Below are 23,687 nucleotides of genomic sequence, written 5' to 3'. Positions count from 1 at the left end.
GATTTTCTACAACTTATTTTTTTGTGCCACCTCCAGATTTTGGATATATTTTAGATAATATAATTATCTATATTCTGGCCAAGTTTAAAAAATTTCTACCGTGTAGTTTTTTAGCTATAGAGCTGTTTGTCGAATGTGGTGCCAACTTCACGGTTTATACCAGAGTACATTCTCAAGGAATATTATTTCTTTTATTTTTTTGTGCCACCTCCAGATTTTGGATATATTATAGACAATAAGAATATCTACAATATGGCCAAGTTTAAAAAATTTCTACCGTGTAGTTTTTTATTTATAAGGCTTTGTTTGTTAAAGAACCGGAATTCTTAACTTAAATATATAAGATTATATTACGCGCATTCGTGTCATCCGACTTTGTCGATGATTTTCTATCATTTATTTTTGTGCCACCTCCAGATTTTGGATATATTTTAGACAATATAATTATCTATATTCTGGCCAAGTTTAAAAAAATTCTACCGTGTAGTTTTTAAATTATAGGCTATTTAAGAGAAATGGAAAGTACACTGTAATATAAATCTTAGTGTTTTCTTCAATTTCTTGACTTTTATACATTTTTGTGATGTTTAAGGACTGTAAAATAGTAATAAACAGTTAAGAATTATTTTTTACTGTTGTATTTGATGGAAAACGTGTTTTAAAGACGATTTTTTGATTTATCATTTTGAATGATAAATTTTAGTTGAATGTGGTGTTGAATGTTGTGATGAATGTTGTGTTGAATGTTGTGCCCAATGTGGTGCCAATTTCACGGTAGTCATAAAATGCGGTTTTGTATCTTGTTGTCATTTGCAAGTTTCTGAGACGGAAGCGGGGACGTTTACCGACCGGGAATTATTACCTTCTACAAAATAACATTCGTTTTTACCCTTTCGATGTTTGAATTCTGCAATTTGCTCTTAAAATTCTGGACGTGATCTTTCACGTTTAAAACCAGCTATTTTGTGTGTTCAATTTAAGCCAAAGTGCAGCAACTCAGATTACTGCCGGTAAAAATCATTGCCGGAAATTTCTTTCCCAGGTGAAATGGCTGTAATTTGAACAGGTGAAGGGCAGTCAATCAAAAGTGGAATTCTTCAAGTGAAATGTCCACTTCAGCCGTCGTTCCGTTGGTATTCTGGGGCAGCACACCTCCTAAACATGTGGTATCCTGTATTTTGGTCACTTACGATCAAAAGACGATCATTACTGGTTCCAAATCAGGTCAACTTGGTATATGGGATATAAGGCATTTGGATGGGGGCAAAGTCGAAGTAAGATGCAACACGACGCTGAAAATCATACATTGATGTCTTTTATTGCTTTCCATATACCTCGAATAACATATTTTAAAGTGTTTTTTCCTTTCACTTGGACATTTTAGCTTTTCTTTCAAGTTCTTGCCTAATATCCGGCACTCAGGGACTCAACTTGGCCACACATAATTTTTCTGATTTTTTATCACTAGGTTGTTGCTAAAAGTTTGATATTTGGTCATAATGATGTTGTGACAGCACTGGCCTGTGCCTGCGTTGGTTTGGAAAATCAATCAGCTGTCATTAGTGCTGCAGAAAACGGGTAAATTTATGTCAAATGGATTGATTAAACACTCATTCTCTTGGCTGGAAAGTTGGGCAAAACCACCCCCCGATTTTTGCTTGAAGAAAAATATTTGCAGCCATGGGATCGCCTTTCCCATATTCTCTTATGATTTGCCAAATTAAGAATCCCTTTCTTTTGCTTGACTTCTGTTGGTGTAATGAGATGGAAGTCTTTGAAAAAGAGCATTATTATCAAGTTTGGACATTTTTATTCTAACCAAAGCAAGATATTTCACATAAAATGCAGAGATCTCATTTTAAAGTGCTCAACTTTCCAGCCCGGCTCATTTGCAGTCATGTTTCTCACACAATGCCATTCTACTAGCGAGCTTTGTCTTTGGGATGTCGATGATGGTCTTTGTATTCAAACCAATTTTATACCTGGTGCACACTAATTTACTGGTATGTCGAAGAACATCTTTTGTTACATTTATTATCTTGTAAGTAAAGATTGTCTTTTTCTCTTATTAGCCATTTCGTGTTTCTACTGGTGGCAGCAAGGAGTGGAGTAGTGTGTCATGGATATTACTTGGACGTGTATATTGTGGATGTCCTTACATTGGAGGTGAGTTTTCGTTTTAATTTTTTGCTGTAGTGTAAATTGGTACCGTTAACCATGGAGGGATTTTCTGGGGTACCATCCCCCTCTTCCCCAATATCTGATTTCATCCCTCTAAAGAAAATTGTTAAACCCTTCAAACATTTAACATCTACCCAATGTTTAGCTAAACAAATCAATTGTACAGCTTTGACTTGAGCAATGTTTCAACTTTCCACTTGACCTTCGGTGGCTGTTCTACTGCCCCTAAAATATTTACTCCCTTACCTTGTCTTATGTCACTTATTTACCAGCTAATCCCACCCTTGTAAAAAATATAAAAATCCATTCATGTTGTAAACAGAAAAATAACATGTTTAGGTTCTTCACACTTTGTCGCCTTCAGCCTCTTCCAATTGGCTAGCAACTGCATGTGTAGTCAGGCCTCCAGAAGGTTGGTATCTATTTGTGTCTGCTGTTTTACATGTTGGTCATGTGAATTTTAAAATGTGGCATTTTAGAGGATGTTCTTGTTGGGACATTGTTAGGGACTATTAAAATTTGGCCTCTCAAGAGAAATCCTGATAACAAGGTAGAGATGTTGGCTAATACACCATTAGAGCACTTTGGACATTCAGTGACATGCTTTGCCTTGTCAATAGTAGAAAATCATTAACAAAAAACAATCAAGAGCACTTATTGGTAATCAATAGCATTTATTTGTATTATGAACTGCCATGACAATTAGGAGTATTCAAGTAGCATAAACATGCATTCATTGAAATAAAAGGACAGACCATTAAGATAAAGCAGATATTCAGATAAACCTGTGCAATATACTTTGTTTGAAAGATGTTCGTCCAAATAGAAATAGTTTGTCATCGCACTTCTCTGTTGTACAAAATATGTTTAAGTTTATTTAAATGTCTGCTTTATCTTCATGTTCCTTCCTTTGATTTTTATTGAAAGCATGTTAATGCTTCTTAAATATCTTCAGTTGTTATGTTGCATACATAAATGCTACTGATTGTCAACTGGTGCTCATGATTGTTCCATTGTGTTAATGAATATTCTACAGACATAAGTCAAAGCATTTAATCCAATGTCAAATGTGCTCTAATGATTTGCAAATGGTGTGTGTGTATTTTGAGTGTTGTTTAGTAAAGCATTTGGCATTCTTTTGAATGAGATATAACACCAAACTTGAATCTAATTTCAGCCTACAGAAGCCATGTATGATCAAAGTCTACCACAAATGGCTGGAATCAAAGCACTTCATGTTGTATGCAATCCATTCTCCCAAAGAACCATTCTGATTGTATCTGCCAAGCAATGGCAGGTTAGTTGTGCAATGGTTGTTCATTTTTCTCACGCCCTTATTAAACACTGTCTTCATCCATTTTTTTCTTTGTACAGATGTACGATGTGAGTAACTTTCAGTTTCTTGTGGCTGTGCCCGCTGTTGCTGGAGAAAACTGGACAGCTGCTGATTTCATACAAAGTAATTGTGTCTTGGTTTGGTCTAAGGTACATTTAGTGTTTATGCAATGTTTCAATGTTTCACTTAAGAAATGAAAGATGTTTATGTTTGCACTGGCTTATGAAACCGAGGAGACCTTTGGGAGAACTCGAGAGCTCTCACAAACATCTCCGAGGTTTGCAAAAGCCAGTGCAAACACATAAAACATCTTTTATTTCTTTTATAAAATAACAATAGTGTGAAAAAGACAAGCATTTTAATATTTCCTCTTAAATGTATTCATGATCGATTTACAAATTCACTTTGACTGGTTGATTGTTTTGATTGGTTGAGCTCAGATGTGTTTTGCAAATGCTAATGCAAATACGGTTCTAGACCAATCACTGCACGTGTCTTATTGTTTTTATTTTATAAATATTCTTATTGTTTAGAACAGGGGTCTCCAAACTACGGCCCGCTGGCCAGATGTGGCCCGTTGCGCCTCTCAATCCGGCCCACAGAGACACTTAAGAAAGCCAATTTCACCACTCACATTGAGAAAACTGAACAGACTAATTGTGATTTTGTTATGATATTACACTTGGTTGAAATTTAACCTTTACATTTTGAATAAGTATTTTCTTAACTAATGAAGCTTGTGTTATGTACTTCGTTTTATTAAAATATTCGCTCTTTGACCAGCGGTATACGGTTCGTCGGCCCTCAACATGCTGGATGAAAGTTCATGTGGCCCTCTGGCTGTAAAGTTTGTAGACCCCTGGTTTAGAAGGACAAAAGTGAATTTACGTTTACATGTTGCCTTAAAAAGTCCAATTGCCACGGTGAATGTCTTGCACCCAAACAGAAGTGGAAGCTTTTGTTTTAAAAAACAATGGAGGTGCTATTTATCAAGCTTAATGATCTGGTCCTTTATGAAAAGGAAGCAATTTATTTTCAAATTGGCTTTATTTTGATAATGATACCTGATAGGTTATCTGCCGAAATGTATGGTGTTTCAAATCTCTAAAACAGTTCTTTTCAGAACTCTATGTTTTCTCCCGGTTTTCTTTTGAATTTCTTGGTGTTTTTTTGGGGTTTCATGCCTTTCACCGTGGCAGTTGCGGTTATTAAGTTAACATTTAAACTTTTACCACGATAAAGTCTCGTCTGTTTTATTATTACATTAACATGCCATTTACTAACAAACAAATCAAGAGAACAACATGGTATTTGATCTGTTTATTTGATTCGTTAACGGTGGTCTCTTACCAAAGTTGTAACAGTACTATGACTAGGGTTTTACCCCATACTAATTTCTATACCAAACAACTTTATTACGAAATATTATAAAAGATCTGACATGTTGTCTTAACTGTATTTTAAATTGTTTCCTTTTGTATATTTTATTTGGCTTTGGTTCCATTATACTAACGTAATCTTTTCTTCTATGTTATATTTATCTGTCATAACATGAACAGACAACGTCTAGTTTTCCTTTCATCCATGTAAGAATTGATCCATTTATATTTAGGGAAGGCATTCATGTATTGTCTACCACCAAGGTGTGTACCCCATTGTTCATTTGACATGATTACTTTAATTATGATTTTGTGTCATGTTAGTTAAATCAACAAAATCACTTTCTTCAGGTGTTGCCCTGAGAAAGAGAATGTTCCAGGTAAGTTGCTTTCCATGAAAATTGTAAAGTTTTTACACTAAATGAGAAGGGAATGGGGACGATTAGTTGGTTGATTGTTATTTTATTGAAAATGCTTTAGTTTGATTTTAAGCTACTCTCTATCTATTTTTAATAGATAGCGAGTAGTGAAAAACAAACATTGCCGCCGATCCTGATCCTGTCTCGCTCTCGCGTCTTCCTTAACTAATTGCATCATAGAAATCGAGAGCGAGTAATCTAATTATTGATAGTACGAAATATTATAGTCTAGTATGAAGCATAATATAATATAATACAACACATTATATATTATACATTGATATAATATTACTATTACTATATAAAACAATATTACTTTCTACAATTGTCACGTGGTATACGACCATTATGTACGTCATCAACAAGAGAACCTGGGCCTTTGTCTCATTATGCGTCCCAGGCCCTTTATCTCTTTATGTATCCCAGTCCCTTTGTGTGATTATGCGTTCCAGTGGCTTTGTTTCATTCAGTGGTTTCATTATGTGTCCCAGTCCCTAATCGTTAAATGTGTGCATGAAACATATTGAAAACATTTGACAGTGAAGACAATTTTTCTATATTTTCCACAGCTGGACAAGTTACCGAACGTTCGCCTAACTTTAATGGCCAGCCTCAGTTGATTTGCTCATTTCATGATAGAAGTGAACAGGTAGGATTAGATGTACATGGATAATCTAAAAACATTTATCCTACGTTTAAATCCAAACATCTGGGTTATTTCGTCACATTTTTCATTCATCCATTTCGTGCTAACGAAGGAAGAAAGTTTTCTTGAGAATTATTATACGCTATTTTATAACGATTGAACTTAGCCATGCTTCATTAATAGTTCATCAATATTTAGTTACGTAATAGTTCATTCCTCATATCTGATGCATCTCCAGACTCGTCCCAGTCCGCCTTCATTTGTTCTCTTCAAAAATTGTTAGCAAAAGCATTGTGCATGTTTTCAATATCGTTTAGAGGACTTTCAGTGGTTCGAAAATGATGTTTTCGTACGGTCGTCTGGAACCATTTCACAAGTTGATAATCGAGGGAAACTCTAGCGGAAGGTACGTTAGAACCAATGGCGGATCTAGGGTAAGGCAGAATAAATTAAACTGCTTCATTTTAAATTGAAAATACCATTGCAATGATTCTGTTCGTCAAAATTGCCAAAGAATATTTTCAAGCAAAATTTTACGAATAGGATTGTTGCTAAAGTATTTTGAATTTTGGTTATATATATATATATATGATAATATAAAGGATTCTCTGGATTTTTATTTTGAAATTTTTATTAAGCTTTCAACTCGGTGCTTCGAGCCTTCGTCAGAATGTGAGAATATATTATTTACAAAGATTTTGTAGGCGTTAATTTTGTAAGCTTAATAAAAATTTCAAAATAAAATCCAGAGAATCCTTTATATTATCATAATATGCCAGGGTCACCAATTTTCAAATATATATATATATATATATATATATATATATATATATATATATATATATACATATATATATAGGAAATTTATATGTGATGATTCTCCGTATAAAACAGTGCTCGATGCCCGAGAGCAGAGCGTAAATATATGTAGTGATGATGAAAAAATTCACGAAAACTACAGATTCATCCCATATATATATATTAACCGTACGTCCTGTGTCCCAAGTGCAGGAGTCACCATTTTAATATGGTGATAGCCGGGAGGGCACATTGTAATACACTTTGTGTATATATATATATAAAAAATGAAAGTTTTTCCAGATTGTTTTAAAAATTATTTTATTGAGCTTTCTACTCGTTGCTTCGAGTCTTCATCAGAAAGAGGAAAATAGTTAATTTCCTGGATTACCAATTCCTGTATTAAATGCCTGGATTACCAATTTTCAAACTTATATATATATATATATATATTTATTAATGTATTCTGACTTACCCTTGATGCACTACTGCATAGAACGTGATGAAATTTGATGATAGAAAGTATGGTTGGGAGCCGGATAATCTTTTTGTGAGAAGCATGCAGACGCGACATGGGAATTAAAAATTAGCATTAATTGTGGGTATTGAATGACTGGAGCAAGGGCTCGTATTATTAATATTATTAGGGAGGTGAACCACCCCTCCCCCCCCCCCACTTTTGTAAAAAATGTATAGTGCATTGAACTGAATATAAACAGGATGGCTACCTTTACGTATATAAACATGTCTGTAGTTGCACGAAGCGCAATATTACACCCAAACACGCGTGTTTGGGCTTCGAATGACGTATTCTAGCTTACCGTTGTCAATGAACTTTCTTTGGAACGTGCGTGGAAAGATTGAGACTAGTTGAACTGCTGGCTTCAAATTTGGCGGGAGGTAGCCTTTCATGCTTGTATATTCAGTTCGATGGTATAGAGTCTGACACTCCAGAAACAGTGGTTCGGCTAAACTTGTGAATTTGTGAGCTTTTCTATCAAATAAAGACACTTAATCGCAGTATGTGGAACTTCCCACAGTTAGGAATGTGCGCGCCTCCCCGGAAGGGTGAAGTTTCGCTTGAGTTAATCGCTAAAAAAGAGGTGTTAAACAAATTCAGGCGGAGGGTGATTAAAAATCACTGACAATGCTCATAAATTTTCTGTCAATGTTCAAAAATGGATGATATATTTCAATGTGAAAGTGTGGCTTTTAGTAAACCTAACTATCGTCATATTTTGATAGAATTAAGGTTTGGTCTATCGATGACATCGTTCTCGAACTTGGCAATTACGAAGAGCGTCTACTTACGAACTCTTCCGAAGGTTGGTAGACGGGGGTTAAATGTCTTTTACATTGTAAGAACAATGAATGAAACCAAAACCTTTCCAGAGATTGTTGTTGAAAATTAACTCTTCTGCTGTCTTAATCAGCCCTTACTTATTTCAAACGGAGCTTTGAATAATTCTTGTTGGACAAAGTGATCTATTGAACCACATAACTATTTCGTTATCGATGTTTTAAAACTAATTTAATTACGATCAACGTTTAAGATGTATCAAAATACGGTAGGCGTTATCTTATTACGACTGAAGAACTTGAGCAGGGCTTGAAATTGCATTTGAAATCTTTGCAACCAAGTAGAGCATCTCTTCTTCGGTGAATTCATTTTTTCGTGGATCTAATTTCATCACAAACCTCTATTTTGCTATGTTCTCTGTTTTAACAAGTTTTTAACGTCGGAAGATTCAAATTATCGTTCTCGTTAAAATCTTCCAGAACTAACTCTTCTGTTGGGCATTTTTCTATTCTGACGTCTAACTGTTTCTTTGCGTAATCGCGTTCCAGTTCATCACCTGTTGATATTGCGTCCATAGTCGTCAATCTCTCGCTTCCGAGGTCCTCTAAAACTCGTACATTACCGCCGTTGACTGGAAGACAATCGTTTCCCGCCTTTTGTTTTCTTTGAAAGTCGAGTTTTGTTGAAGTCGGTTTCTTCTCTCGTGAAGAGCTTTTGTCTTTTAATCTTTCATCGCTACGTGGACATTTATGGTTCGTATGTATATTCTTTATAAAAACAATGTTTTGTGAGACATTTTGTGTGAAGCTTTTCGTGAAGGTGTTTTTTTATTTTCAAACAAGTCCTGTTTCAAACGTCGAATTTTGCATGTGTCGAATAACAATTACTACACGACGTCTTCGCTTTATCTCGTTCATGACTTTGTTTTGAGTAAAATGCGAGAGCCCAATTGTAATCGACACGTGCAACATTCAGCGTTTGAAAGGACGTCGCACTTTCGTCGCATAATGCCACCAAACCGATCGAATTTTAATGTTAAGGTCGACCTCAAGTAAACAGTCGAATTTAATTGTTTCATACGCTGAATTTCGCATGCACTTAATTCAAATTATTTTATTCCACACATGCAAAATACTACGTTTGAAAAAGGCGTAGGTGTATTTCAGGTCAATGTTTTTTAGTTGTATTTTTGAAGCATGTGTTTTTTCGGATACTTTGCATTTGTTCGTTTGTTATAATATTCATTATCTACTACACCGTGTATTTTTCTTTTTAATGTTTCAATCATGGAAACACATTAGTCTTTTCTAAGAAATCATCTTTCACAACGTATTCAAACATTTCTACATTTTCATTAAATGAAATCTTTAGTTTTGAAAATGTTTTTGCAATAACTCCTACATCATACATCATTCTCCAGTCATTCTCGATATATTTTATGGTGAAGTTGTATTACCTTTTGGGTATTTGGTAGTACAGTATCTTACCTGCGACTGGGAACACTCGATGCCAACATCTTCTACGATCTTTTCCATAGTATTTAAGTGCGCGTCCATGAGTTTGAAACGCATTTGTAAATGACGGTGATTGTCAAACATCGTCTGGTTCCTTGTATAATAAGCGACTATGTCAATGGTCTTCTTCCACTCTTCCATGTCGTCAAAATTGTTGCAAAATATCGCCCTTTCACGAATATTCGGGCTGCATACTTTAATTGTTGGCGATGGGGACGGTCTGTTTCACACGTAAATCTCTTCCTAGAAGATTATCTGGTTTCCACTTGAGATTGGATTCCATGATCCAACTTTTCCCAGGCAGCATATCCTCAGTGAAGAAAATATAATCTGATTTGGTTTTAAACCAAATTTCACGAATCTATATATAATCAGTCGATTTGCTGTGCTTTATATGCACCTACCTCTCAATGCTACTAAAGCGACTTGTGGCATTAAACAGCCTTTCGTGCGCGTGCTTTGTTTGTTACGTCATTAATTAAACTGCAAGCGCCTGATTGTTTACGTCAGTAATTCATCGCTTTGACAACAGCGTGAGATGGATCTTTTGTTGTGTTTTATTTAGCTTGTCTTTTTGCAGTTAGTTGCTTGTAGATGGTGAACACGAAAGTGCAAGGCAGAAGTCGTTGTGATTTTGTGTTCAAGTCACAGTAGAATCCTGATAAATCAAACTTGCTTTACCCTCCAATGTCCCTTATGACAAATGCGTAACAGGCAGAAAGCCAAATAAGAATGAATCTAGAAACAACTGCGGGCTCTTAAGGGTTAACTCCATATACTCTCTTTCACTTGGTTATATTTCTCTGGATTGTTTGAACTCTTATGTCAAAACGTTAAGGGGATGAACCTTTAGCGTCAAAATTGTGAATTCGATTCATACAAATGGAAATTACTCGCCACAGTAATTAAGTTGCCACAATGGTGTTAGAAATTAGATTTTATTTATCTACTTAGGAAGTTCTTGTTTATACAAAGTACGTATCTTTTAAAGTGTTTTATCGCACTTGAACTGTTTGTTTATTGCTTTGTCGTAGCTCACAATTGTAAATAGTAAACCTCTAATACTTTTGGATTAACATTATGTACAGAATTTAACAACCCCTTCGCCTAATTCAAACTTTTCCGTTTCCTTGAAAGTTAAAGTTATCGGGGTTCTACTGTAATTGGTTGTGAACTTTGTAATGGAAGTCTCGAGATGTTTTATAGCTGATTTCCTTCTTCTCTTGTGTATGTAGCGATCCCGTGTGACGTAAGCACTGGTTATGCTGATATTTGGAATTCTTTGACGAAGCCTTGCGGTTTGTTGGATTCCTTGGTAAGAAAGACTTCCGTGATTCATTACAATATTTTTATATACGGAAACATTAAACAGAAGATGGAAAAGCTCTCATGTTATCTCTACATCTGATTATGTTAAATCCATCTTTGACGAAGGTTATTCGAAGTTTATGAATTTTTAGGCTTAACTATGTATTAAATTTATCTTAGTAGACAATTTCAAAACATGTTTTTTTGAAAACAGATTGCTTGCGTTAGTAGTAGTTCAAAACGTGAATTTTCACAGATGCATTTAATAGGCGAAGTGTTTCCGTCAACTTGAGTTTAGAAGTCAGATCAATTGTAATGAAGAGACCAGACTGTGTATTCAGGTTTCTGCATTAGATCACTCCCGATGAAGATACTACACTGTAGTATTTAAAATTCAAATTTCGACATCAGGTCTCTTCTGATGAAGGCACAAGACTAGAGTATATAAGAACTCAAGTTTCAACATCAGACCACTCCTGAAGAAGGCGCTAGACTGGAGTGTATTAGAACTCGTGTTTCAACATCAGATCACTCCATATGACGACATTACACTGCAGTATATAGGGACTCGAGTTTCAACATCAGACCACTCCTGAAGAAGGCGCTAGACTGGAGTGTATTAGAACTCGTGTTTCAACATCAGATCACTCCATATGACGACATTACACTGCAGTATATAGGGACTCGAGTTTCAACATCACATCACTCCTGAAGAAGACACTAGACTGGAGTATATAAGGACTCCAGGTTCAACATCAGATCACTTTAGATGAAGACACTAGACTAGAGTATGTAAGAAGTCAAGTTTTAACTTCACTGCTGTGTAAAGACTCAAAAAGGAAGTTAAATTATTTTAAATGGAACATCGGAGAAAAAATAATCTTTTTTATTCCAGGATGGAAATCAAAAACCAATAAAGATAACTTCAAGCCTCTTTCTTGGTGCTCAAGGAAAAATTGCTTGTGGTCGGCAGGATGGAACTATTATCATAATATCAGCAACTAAAGCAGCAATCACCCAGTTTTGACCAAAGACAACACAAATGCGGCTTGTAAAAACTCCTTATTTCCTTTGCCCACGACATGTTATGGTCGCGACTAAAATTTGCTTGTTTTGTTTTACTTTGTAGCTTGGCCCAAATACCAAAAGTTGATTGGTCATGGAAGTAAGGTCACGTGTCTGCTCTACCCTATGGAGAGTATGACCGATATGCTCCTGAACACTTTGTGTCTGGGTCAGCGGACTTCACTGTCAACTTATGGAATCTTGCCACTGGTGTTCTGGTTACATCTTTTCAGCCAATGGTGGCGAGATATCGCGACTCACATGTACACCACCTGAATGCAGCGTAAGTATTTTCCCATCAGCCTTCACTCTAATAATCTGAAAAAAACATTCCCTTTTTGTATTTTTCGAGAAATGACTATCTTTGATAACGAGTCAATTACTTTACTGTCAGAGCAAGAAATAGTAACTCATACCGTTCTTTTTATCATTTTGATTAGATTCGTATTCAAAACTGCATCTGCTCAATAGCTCAAGATCACTCCGTTGCATTGCTAAATCTGCGAGATCATCGTTGTGTATTACTGGCATCGTGCCACCGGTTCCCCGTGCAGACTGTAAAATGGAAACCTGCTGAAGATTTCCTTATCATTGGCCTCTCGGACGGGAGTGTATATGTATGGCAGATCGAGACTGGTAGGTTATGCAAAACTTTGAATGAACCAATTCACTGATTGAAACTCTAATTTTAAGTGAATTAGTGAATCTAGTTTTATCTTTGTGGGCGTTGTGCCAAATTTTGTTTGTATTTAATCTTTAATTATTCTAATTTCACATTTAATTGTATGTAATGATATATGCACTAAATCACAATAGGAATTTAATTTAATTACCAAAATTAAGAATATGGTTTAACTTGGTCTAACTTAAGTTTGTGTAGATTTGAAATAATACTTAAAATAATGAGACTACAAGTTCACTACGTAAAATTATATACAAACAAGACGCCTGCTTAGGCGTATACTCGTGCTCTGGTGATCAAATAATTTCCGTTTTGACGATGCGATCAAAAATGAAAGAGTGTGGAAAAATATGCCGAAAGAAAGTGATTTTTACGGGTTTTTAATTCGAGCAATATTCCCAAGTGTTTGGATCGGGCCACCGGTCATTTAATTGATCTCACATTTGAGAAACATAAAGTAGTTTTATTAAATACCAACAAGAGGGTAGCGTTTCAAGTACTATCAGCAAAAGTATGAAAACTAAATTCCCTTAAATGCCGAATTGCATTACTATAATCTCTCAAGAAAAGGGAGCTTTTTGAACAACAAAGTTTGTAAACAACAAAGTCAAAATATTGATGATATTTCTTGCTTTCATATAGGAATTTAAAAGTATATATCGCACCATGCATTATGTTGTGGCGTAGCTTTGTCTTTCTTGCGTGTATATTTTTGCATCCTTCGTGTTATTTGAAAAAGGATGGCTTCAATGTTTGTATTATCGAAGAGTTATACTTTGTCGCTCCTTGCAGTCGCCATATTGTGGAAGCGCAAAGCGTTCTGGGTCAAAAAGTCAATTTCTCGACACCGCAAGCCGAAACCGCCGAAACCGCCGAAACCTCCACTCGTGCCCCTCCAGAGCACGAATAAAAAACGTATTGTTAAAATCATATGTACAATAAAATTTCACTACTTCATTACCATTTGGTTACAATGTTCAATCTCATACACAACCGGGCTATTTCGAAATCGTTCGGTTCGGTATGTAAAATCATACAATTTTTCGCCATTGGGTTTAGCCGATTTCTGCCTAATTTTTGTGGTAATATTTGCCAATATTTTGTCACTTGTACTACATAAAATATATTCATGACGGTAATAAACAATCAGTTTAGAGTCCGTTTCCTTCATTACTCGCTGCTCAATCACCCCAAAGAGGTTAATTTATGTCCGCTTTACCCTTCGGAATTAATCATAATAATAATTAATAATTACTCATAATAATAATTAATAATTAATCATACAACGCACAACGCTGTTATGTTCATTTGTACAAATCTAATGAAGACTTTCGCTGTTTGTTTTTAAGTGTGCATGCGCAGTGAAATCTACTAATAGATTCATACTTCCACTTGTCACGAAATTAATAAAATCTGTGAGTGATTTTGCGCAGACTATGTTTCCACAGTGATTGTTTTTATTTTCGAAGGAAACTTGGACCGTCACGTGACAGGTGATGCTGCTCTTGATATCCTTAATGCGTGTGACGATGAATCAAATAAACAAACGACGAAAGGAAGCCCGAGGCCCAGGGAACTTTTCACGAAAAAATTGTCGTACATCGCAACGAACATTCCCAAGATGCCATCACAAATATCGCTTCGGAAAGTCAAGAAGTCTCGCATGTCTGACAAGGCTCGGAACCACGAAGGTACACGATCATCAAGTAATTTATAACAATTGGTCCCTCACAATTCCCCAGCTTTCTTGATGAGCCTATCAAATACTTCAGTTAAGAAAGGAAAGTTGTTTATTTTGTACTGGCTTATTCCACCGACGAGACCTTTGAGAGAACTTGAGTGCAGATAAGTTTGCACACATTCGACAGTTTTCACAAATGTCTACGCGGTTTGGATAAGCCAGTGCAAACTCGGCCTTAGACCAATCAACGCATGCGTTTTATTGCTTTTATTTCATAATAATCAATGAAATGTTGCTGTAGTATAAGTTGAATCAAAAATTTCCATAGAGCATAAATTTTCCTCTGCACAATATGAAAACTGTATCTAAACATCTAAACTTAATTAATATTTACAGTCGATAGCTATCAAGAAATGAGCAAGAGCGTCCCGGTTCGAGTGACGTCTCTGAGGACTGGACCTAGTGAATCAGAAATTCATGTTATGCTGTTCGATCTGGAAGCACTTATCTGTCATCTTCTTGTTGAAGAATTCAAGATGCAAAAAAGTGAGTTTGAAATGAGAAATATTATCAGAAAAAGGACATATTTTAAACTCTAATTTAAGTTATAAAACAAGACAGTTCAAACTGTAATATTTCGGTTTTATTTTTCAACCATAATCACTCAATCATTCTGTTCGATGATGGTTTAGAAATGAAGCCTAAAAGTGAGTTGCTCATGCATGTTGCTCATACATACTTGCACTTAGACATTCTCTGGTTTTTGTTGTTGTTGGATTCCTTGGTGCATTGCTAAGAATTATTATGAGAACTTTACTTTAAAAACTGCGAAATACTATCTTTTTTTAGTCGGTTCGAACTCTCGAAAACATCGGAAAGATTCGCAAAAGCAAGTTTCATTCACGTCCGAAAATCGAGTTAGCCCAAATTTGAAGTTTTTAGAAGAAATCCATGATGGTGCTCAGCTCTTAGTCTCTTGTTTGCACTCCTGGGGCCTGGATCCAGAGATTGATGATATTTGCACTGCGAAACTTGGGCTTCTAAAACCTGTTAAACCTGTTTTGTTTGGCCTTCTCACGCATCGAAAGCTTAGCCTTATCATGCCTGGATGGTATTCTCATGCAGCCCGTTCATCGCCTTGCGCCCAAAATTTGCCAGGTGGTAAGTAGCGAAAGATATATAATGAATAGCGTATTTACCATCACCCGTGAATAGCAACTCGGTAGTTCATAAAAGAACTCTCGAAAGCCATGTGGAAAAGACGTGGCAGTTAATAAGAAGTCTGCCGAAATGCGTAAAACCATCATTTATTTAATATGTTAATTTTTAAATCTTTTTAGAACAACCGAGTTACCATTTACCATGTTAAATACGCTATTCAAAAAAATATTCAAGTTTATTACCACTACCAACTCGTTGCTTCACAGCTTCAAAATCTTTGAAAATAAAATTGAGAAGGACAAGAATTGTTTGTTTTTGGTTTTTTTTTTTCTTAAAGAATTTATACATTCTATGGGAAGGACCTCCTTTCAGTTGACATCGTGTTTTTTGCTCGTTATACAGGAAAACTCAATCCTGACGAACTCTACGAATCACGTTGGCAATTTTGTTCTGCATTAACAACACAACATTCACTAAGTATCGTTGCCTTGACCAACACGCTGATGAGCATGAGTCAGATAAGCTTTTTGCCAGACGCAAAAGGTAGTCGCGCTGACAAAACTACGAAAGGTTCTGATGTTGAAGCGATGCCACCCGATGACGCAAGCATGGCTATCGCTTCCATGATCCGTGCCAACATCAAAGCCGGTTGGAGTCGTCTCGCAACATTATATTGTTGTTTATTACCCGATAAACTGGACATGGCTCATTACAGGCCACCACTTCTACATGTTTTAGCCAGACGTTGGCAAGACCGCTGTCTCGAGGTATTGTTGACTCACAGATTCTCAGCTTTAAGATGTTGGGGTAGAATGAGGGAAATACTTGCATAATATGGTCACGATAAGATCTTATGAAATAGGTTGATTCTGGAGCAGATGATCAGATATAATTAATGAAGGGAGAGGGAGGGTAAAATAAATGTAATGTTCTTGACTTTGTTTGCTTATATGATCTAAAGAGAATACATCCTTTTGCTATACTTTACTTTATTGGTTATATGTTTGAATGGAAATTTTGTGCGACATTGGTTTTGAGTTTCTATTCTCGATCACTCGTGGATGGCAACTCTTACTTTATTTCAATATAAGACTACAAAGGACTTACGATACTTCTATATAAGACTTCTACTATCTTAACATACTTCTACATAAGACTACAAAGGACTTACGGTACTTCTATATAAGACTTCTACGATCTTACCATACTTCTATATAAGACTACAAAGGACTTACGATACTTCTATATAAGACTTCTACGATCTTAACATACTTCTATATAAGACTTCTACTATCTTAACATACTTCAATATACGATACTTCTATATAAGACTTCTACGATCTTAACATACTTCTATATAAGACTACAAAGGACTTACGATACTTCTATATAAGACTTCTACGATCTTAACATACTTCTATATAAGACTACAAAGGACTTACGATACTTCTATATAAGACTTCTACGATCTTAACATACTTCTATATAAGACTACAAAGGACTTACGATACTTCTATGTAAGACTTCTACGAACTTAACATACTTCTATATAAGACTTCTACTATCTTAACATACTTCAATATAAGACTACAAAGGACTTACGATACTTCTATATAAGACTTCTACGATCTTAACATACTTCTATATAAGACTACAAAGGACTTACGATACTTCTATGTAAGACTTCTACGAACTTAACATACTTCTATATATGACTTCTACTATCTTAACATACTTCAATATAAGACTACAAAGGACTTACGATACTTCTATATAAGACTTCTACGATCTTAACATACTTCTATATAAGACTACAAAGGACTTACGATACTTCTATATAAGACTTCTACGATCTTAACATACTTCTATATAAGACTTCTACGATCTTAACATACTTCTACATAAGACTTCTACGAACTTAATATACTTCTTTATAAGACTGCTACGGGCTGAAAAGCAATACATGTGCTTGACAGTATGGAATAAACTCTGCAAAACTCTGTCTTCACTGTAAAGCTGCGAAGTTCCGCTGACCCTCTTGTATTAGAGTAAATGACTGCTTCAACACATCTTTGTTAATTTTACTGTTTTATTACTCCTTATAGATTCGTGAGGCGGCTCAGGCCATTCTTGTTACTGAGCTCAGAAGAATCAGCCACGATGGTCGAGTGAAGGTTGTCGAAACCTGGGTACAATATTTACCTCAACAAATCGAAGGGTCCAGTATAATGGAGTCAAATGATTCTGATACAGGTTTGGTGACTTTTGTTTTTAGTTGCGGTACACGTTGATGGTACAGGTTCCCCAATCTTTAATGACGCTTACGGGCTATTATTTGTTTGGTTGTCGAAAGCAGGGATGGATCTATGATGGTTTTAGAAAAGGGGGGGGGGTGTTCTTGTAATATGTGTTTTGTTGTCGTAAGTAGAGATGGATCTACGATAGTTTTAGAAAGGGATGGTTTCAGAATTGTTAAAGTAATTCCTTTAGAACTTTTCATTATTTTATAATGACGTTGGTGATGTTAGGCTTTTACATTCATTCAACAAATTCTTTGAGATTTGAATCTCTTTTGTTGTTGTTGCTTAGAAGTATCTGATTCAAGCGGAGTCACAGCTACGGAAGACGATTTCTCTGAAGACGTTTCTAATGTTCTTGATGGTGCGAAAAAACTCTTTCAATATGACGCGAACCGACGCCAGGCCACCTCGATTATAATGTTGGCCGTGATTGGCTGGAGTTTCAAAAGACCTGGCTTTGACCAGTAGCAAGTCAGAGAAATCATCCGATGCTGTTGAGAAAAAGTGTCTCCAAGGTATTGGTAGTTGAATGTGATTTACAATTTCTGTCAGCAGCAAATCACGTAAGACGGTTGGTTACAAAACGTCGCTTAATTTCTGATTTGTTGCTTCGTAAAATCATAGAATTGCGTTTGTAGTGGAAAAAAAGACAAATTGTCTTTTATTTTACACGAAGTCAATATGAATTTCTTTAGCATTAAGCCATTCAAACGACTTGCGATGAAGGTTGTCAAGTTGGGTAGATTGAAGTTTTTGTACAGCGATATGAGAAAGCTTTTTTATTCGTAAAAAAAAATTTTTGGTGGTCTATTACTTTTCCCTAGTACAGGATGGATTTAGGATGATTTTTAGGCGGGGTTTTCCATTATAAACGTCAGTCAGTCTAGTGTGGATTTCAGCTGTTTGTTGGAGGGTGTTATTATGTGATTCACGAGAAGGCTAGGAGGGGAGGGTGCGCACCCCCCTGCACCTTACCCTAAATCCATCTCTGACCATTGATCCGTTAAAAAAGAAAGTAAACAGATTTCTTAAGCACACTGCAAAAGTGCTATCGTAGTAAAAAACACTTAGATACAAAGTACCCCGTTTGGTTAATAAGATCATCGTTTCTCGAGTCGTTTTCATTAATAAAAATTCTTAGAGCTTTAAAAAAATGTGAAAATTTACCATCTCCAATATCTGGTACACTGGCATACTGCATGTGTTTCAATTCATTTGAAAATCACCTGAGGCCGCTTGCACGAGTCTTGTATAGCGTTATCCATTGGATAGTGAAAATTTTCAAACTTGGAAAAAGGTGCTTGTATTATATTCTTACGACAAAGAAATTTTGTAATCTTGGACACAATACTTAATTTCAGTAATTGCACAGTTCAAATTGTATATTTTTTACTATAAGAGATTTTATGAACGTTTCCAAGAATTTGCTATTCAGTGGATAGTGGTGTTCGGCCTTCGTGCAACCGCCTCCTGGTCGTTCATTGTATCATATTTGGATGCGCTTTTATGTATATATTTGCCATGTTCTTATTCAACTATACATTTTTTATCATCATCGTATAATCAAGGCGAAGTTTTGCTCCAACCACGTGTTGTGTATCTCACAAGCCGAGCTCTCATGTACATTTTACTGAAGTCTCAGTCACTGACCTCGCGAACTTTATCTTACACACCTATGCGACGAACAGCGATCGATTTGATTGGTCGAGGATTTCCATTATGGGAGCCGCACATGGATGTTTCAGCGGTACTCATGGCTTTATTAGAATTGTGCCCGGACAATAGGAGTCACGTGGCATCTTTTTCCAGAGGGTTGCCGCTGTCCAGTGCTGCTGACTCGCAAAGATCAGCACGACATGCCTTGACTCTTATATCGACTGCTCGACCTCTGGTTTTTATAACCACCTTGGCTAAAGAGGTGAGTTTCTAACACAAAATGCATTAGCTACTGTAATGGTAAAACAAATATTTAATAATTTCCAGAAACGTAGCCTTCTACTTTTAAAGATGTTTGTAATTGGCAAGAAATAGCTAGAATGATGGGGGTTTTTTGGATTTCTAGGAATTTTGAAAATTATTTGATAGTACATGATACACGATAAAATATCTTTGATTTTTTTCAACACATGATGATATTGTAGAATGGTGTAGCCAGGTCACTGTTACGTAATTTTCTTGTGTTCACTAATTGCAAATACTAAAGATTTTCAATGATTTTGACTACGTCGCTAATATTTTAATATGAAAATATGAATAGGTAGCACGAAGCTCCTCCGCTCAAGCATTGCTGTCATTCAATCAAGCATCCCCGGCAGCCATTGCGGTTTACAGTCATGTTCGTCCCCAGCCCTCGCCCACCGACATCCAACATTCGTCCACGCTATATCGTTCGAAGAAAGAGATATTGCGCGTGCTGGAGTTGATGATTGATAAAACGCAAAGCGAAGTAATGAAATTATTAACGGAGGTATGAGAATTTTGCTTTGCAAAAACTTTAATTGCCGGCTTGTTTTTAGTGCAAGAAATATCTGAGGTAGAGACAAGTATCTGAGAGATACGTAGGGTAGATAACACCTGGTAGTAACCATTAATGGAATGGGGACATTTAGGAGGGTGACAGCTTGTAATAATAATAATAATTTAGTAATAAAAGATGTTTACTGTGTTTAGACAGGCTTATGCAAAGGAGAACTCGAGAGCAGATCAATGCAAGCCCGAGGCTAAAGGTTGAGAATTGAACCTGCTCGAGAGTTCTCACAAATGTTTAAACTGCTCTAAATTAATCCCTGATTCAGTGATAAACTATATCAAACATACCCCTGCTCTAAATTAATCTCTGATTCAGTTATAAACTATATTAAACATACACCTGCTTTAAATCAATCCCTGATTCAGTGATAAACTATATCAAACATGCCCTTGCTCTAAATCAATCCCTGATTCAGTGATAAACTATATCAAACATACCCTAGCTGATAAACTATGGCATATCGTGGTGATTTTAGGTCGTTCAGATCGTAATTTATTGCGTCGAGTCGAAACAGCTGAAAGAACGTGGCATGATGGAGATATTTCCAGCACTCTTTAAGTAAGTTGACTGTTTTTCATCATTTAAAAGCTATTTCCACTTTTTTTATACCGCATGCGACTGTCATCTTGTGGCGGATAGCTCAGAATATATTACCGTCATTCATACTTATAGTATTTAAAATGCTCCAACAACTGCACTGTTGGTAAGAAATTTCTGAAGAATATTTAAGAACCGAAACATTACCTACAGGATTTTTTGTACGTCTTGAACTTTACATTCATTAAACCTTTTCCATCCCCCCATCTTTACAGGTCATTGCCGTATAATATAATATTATCCCTTCCCATCTCCACTCCCGTCCGTATGTAAGCTCTTCCTTGTGCAAGTCCCTATAAGAAAGCTTATGAACTTATAAAGAAATTAATTCTGATTCTGATTATCTGATGATGGTTTTGGAACTTATCTAGGTCAGGGCTTATAGGAAGAGGTCTACGGTATATTTATTGTGATGTATTCTGACTTGCCCTGAATTCTTTCTGCTGACATCAATACACTGATCTCAATATAGAACTACGTCAGCAATAAGATGAAACTATCGCTCTTTCTTTATGGTGATTTACTAAAAAAAGCTGACATCCGGTTTAAATATTAAGTGTTTTCACTGTCCGCCATGTTGGTAGAAAACCCCATTCAGTGAAAAGAATTTGTATTGATTTCATGGTTGTTGATTATCAGCCCTTTGACCGGTCACTTATCAACATGGCTGACGTCACATGAAAACACGCTAACGCCAATTAACTATCTGTTGTTTTCTCCAATTTCGTGTTATTTTAGATTTCACATGATAAGTTATTGTACAACTACAAGACGTCTTGCAGTGGGCTTAAAATCTGGGCAGATCACTCTCTATGATTTGAGATCATCTAAAGATCAGGTTAGCTCGGCGAATATTTTTTTCCATCTGCTTTTCGCTACAGAAGTTTGAAGATTCATTTGAAAGTCACCTTCAAATATTCGCACTTAGCGCCAGTATGATATCTATATTGATAAAAGAAGATAGACTAAGACATATAAGATCTTGACTTCCAAAATCAGATATTTTCTGATGAAGGCATTGCACTGGAGTAAATGAGGACTCAAATTTCAACATCAGATCACTCGTGATGAAGACTCTAGACTGGAGTATATAAGAACTAAAGTTTCAACATCAGATCACTCCTGATGAACACACTAGACTGGAGTATATAAAAACTCAAATTTCAACATCAGATCACTCCTGATGAACACACTAGACTGGAGTATATAAAAACTCAAGTTTCAACATCAGATCACTCCTGATGAACACACTAGACTGGAGTATGTAAGGACTCAGGTTTAAACACAAGATGACTCCTGCTCCTGTCGGAAATACTATAAAGGACAATATTCCAACATCTGTTAAGTTTCAATATCAGAACATTGGACGTATATTTATGAAAATTATATATTGTCATAGATTATTTCTGCACACTCCTACGCAATCACCGCGGTAGAATTTTCCAAAGATGGTAAACTTCTAGCTACATATTCATACCAAGACTCAAAGGTACACTTTTGGCAGGTGAGTTTGCATGCAAACCATAGCGGGTATGTGCAAGAATGTTCGGGACGTTGTAGAACCAGGAGGGTTTAGTGGTACTCTAAGTGCCCCTTTCAGCAAAATGTTTATTGGCGATATCATAGTTAGTTGTGAATTCTAACGTATCACTGGAAAAAGTTTTAAGTTGGTCAAATCGTTGCATTTTTATGGCTTGTTAAAGTTGGCAAAAATGCTCCTTTTAATGGACCTTCGAAAAGTCTGGAACGACGTACTCTTGATGTCATGTAAGGACTCCTCAATACAAGATATATGTACCAGCTACCTTAGATGACGTCAGACTACGGCTAGACCCAGGCTTCATGCCACGACGGACAAGGTCCATTGTAAGGCAACTTTAAACCGCCATTACAAGATGAGGATTTGACCAAATTGAAAAAGTTTTTTACGGATACGCTAGATGTTCCACTTAGCTTTCATATCGCAAAAAGTTTTTTGATAGGGGCACTTAAGAAATAAAAGATGCTCTCTGTGTTTGCACAGGCTTATGCAAACCGCTGAAACCTTTGGAAGAACTTGAAAGCATATCAGTGCAAGCCCGAGACCGAAGGTAGGGAGTTTGCACCTTCTGGAGAGTTCTCACAAACATCTCCGAGGTTTACATAAGCCAGTGGAAACACGAAAAACATCGTTTATTTTCTTTTTTTTAATAACAATAATGCGAAACATATTAATTTAAAACAAACGCTTTAATTTTCCTGCTGTAAGAAGTATTCATGATTGATTTGCAAGTTCTCTTTGATTGATTGTGAGATTTATTTCTTTTGCATCCTCTAATGCAAAGACAGCTATAGACCAATCAGCGCACGCGTTTTAGTGTTTTTATTTTATAAAGCTCTTTAACTCGCTCTCATTGTAATCTAGACGAGTTCCTCGTTGTTCGGTGTTCTTGGATCAAGTGTCAATGTATTCGCACGCATAACGTGTGGAGAAATGTGGAGATCACACCTGTTGGTCTTAAGCAGACAAAACTTGTATGGGTTAATCAAAAATCTGTCGTGTTACTTTTAGCGGATGGTAAACAGCTTACTTTCTCGGTGTGAATTAATTCGATGCTCGTGTACGATAAAGACAGTTCTAGAATTTTTATTTAAAATGTCGAAATTTTTTCTTCAAATCATCGAAGAAGAATTGCTGATACAAATGGGCCGCAAAGATGCTTTCCCAATTCTTGCTTCAATTCTAGTCTTACTCGTGCAATGTTTGTAACTCAAAAACTGTATTTTGGTTTTATCAATTAAAAATAAAAG

The 23,687-nt window shown here is 36.0% G+C and overlaps 1 protein-coding gene across 1 annotated transcript; it reads left to right on the top strand.

The window, feature by feature from the left end:
* Positions 1-870: 870 nt before the first annotated feature.
* LOC124452210 (WD repeat-containing protein 7-like) lies at positions 871-23,592 on the top strand. The gene is given in 35 exon segments (XM_047002792.1): positions 871-1,274; positions 1,469-1,578; positions 1,927-2,007; positions 2,052-2,166; positions 2,521-2,593; positions 2,661-2,731; positions 3,359-3,478; positions 3,556-3,666; positions 4,051-4,170; positions 4,512-4,608; positions 5,130-5,160; positions 5,248-5,276; positions 5,885-5,964; positions 6,279-6,367; positions 8,005-8,084; positions 10,809-10,888; positions 11,777-11,902; positions 11,944-11,965; positions 12,011-12,070; positions 12,073-12,162; positions 12,165-12,229; positions 12,387-12,582; positions 14,098-14,319; positions 14,706-14,855; positions 15,159-15,470; positions 15,873-16,237; positions 17,576-17,723; positions 18,060-18,196; positions 19,170-19,688; positions 20,028-20,237; positions 20,776-20,858; positions 21,636-21,735; positions 22,297-22,401; positions 23,302-23,335; positions 23,338-23,592. Coding segments are annotated over 35 exon segments (4,542 nt in total). The 5' UTR covers positions 871-1,106; the 3' UTR covers positions 23,481-23,592.
* The last annotated feature ends 95 nt before the right edge of the window (positions 23,593-23,687 follow it).

Source organism: Xenia sp. Carnegie-2017, unplaced genomic scaffold (genome assembly GCF_021976095.1).
Source record: "Xenia sp. Carnegie-2017 unplaced genomic scaffold, XeniaSp_v1 HiC_scaffold_24, whole genome shotgun sequence".
Taxonomy (NCBI): Eukaryota; Metazoa; Cnidaria; class Anthozoa; order Malacalcyonacea; family Xeniidae; genus Xenia; species Xenia sp. Carnegie-2017.
The sequence above is the reverse complement of the archived record's forward strand: the minus strand, read 5'-3'. Positions and strand labels throughout refer to the sequence as shown.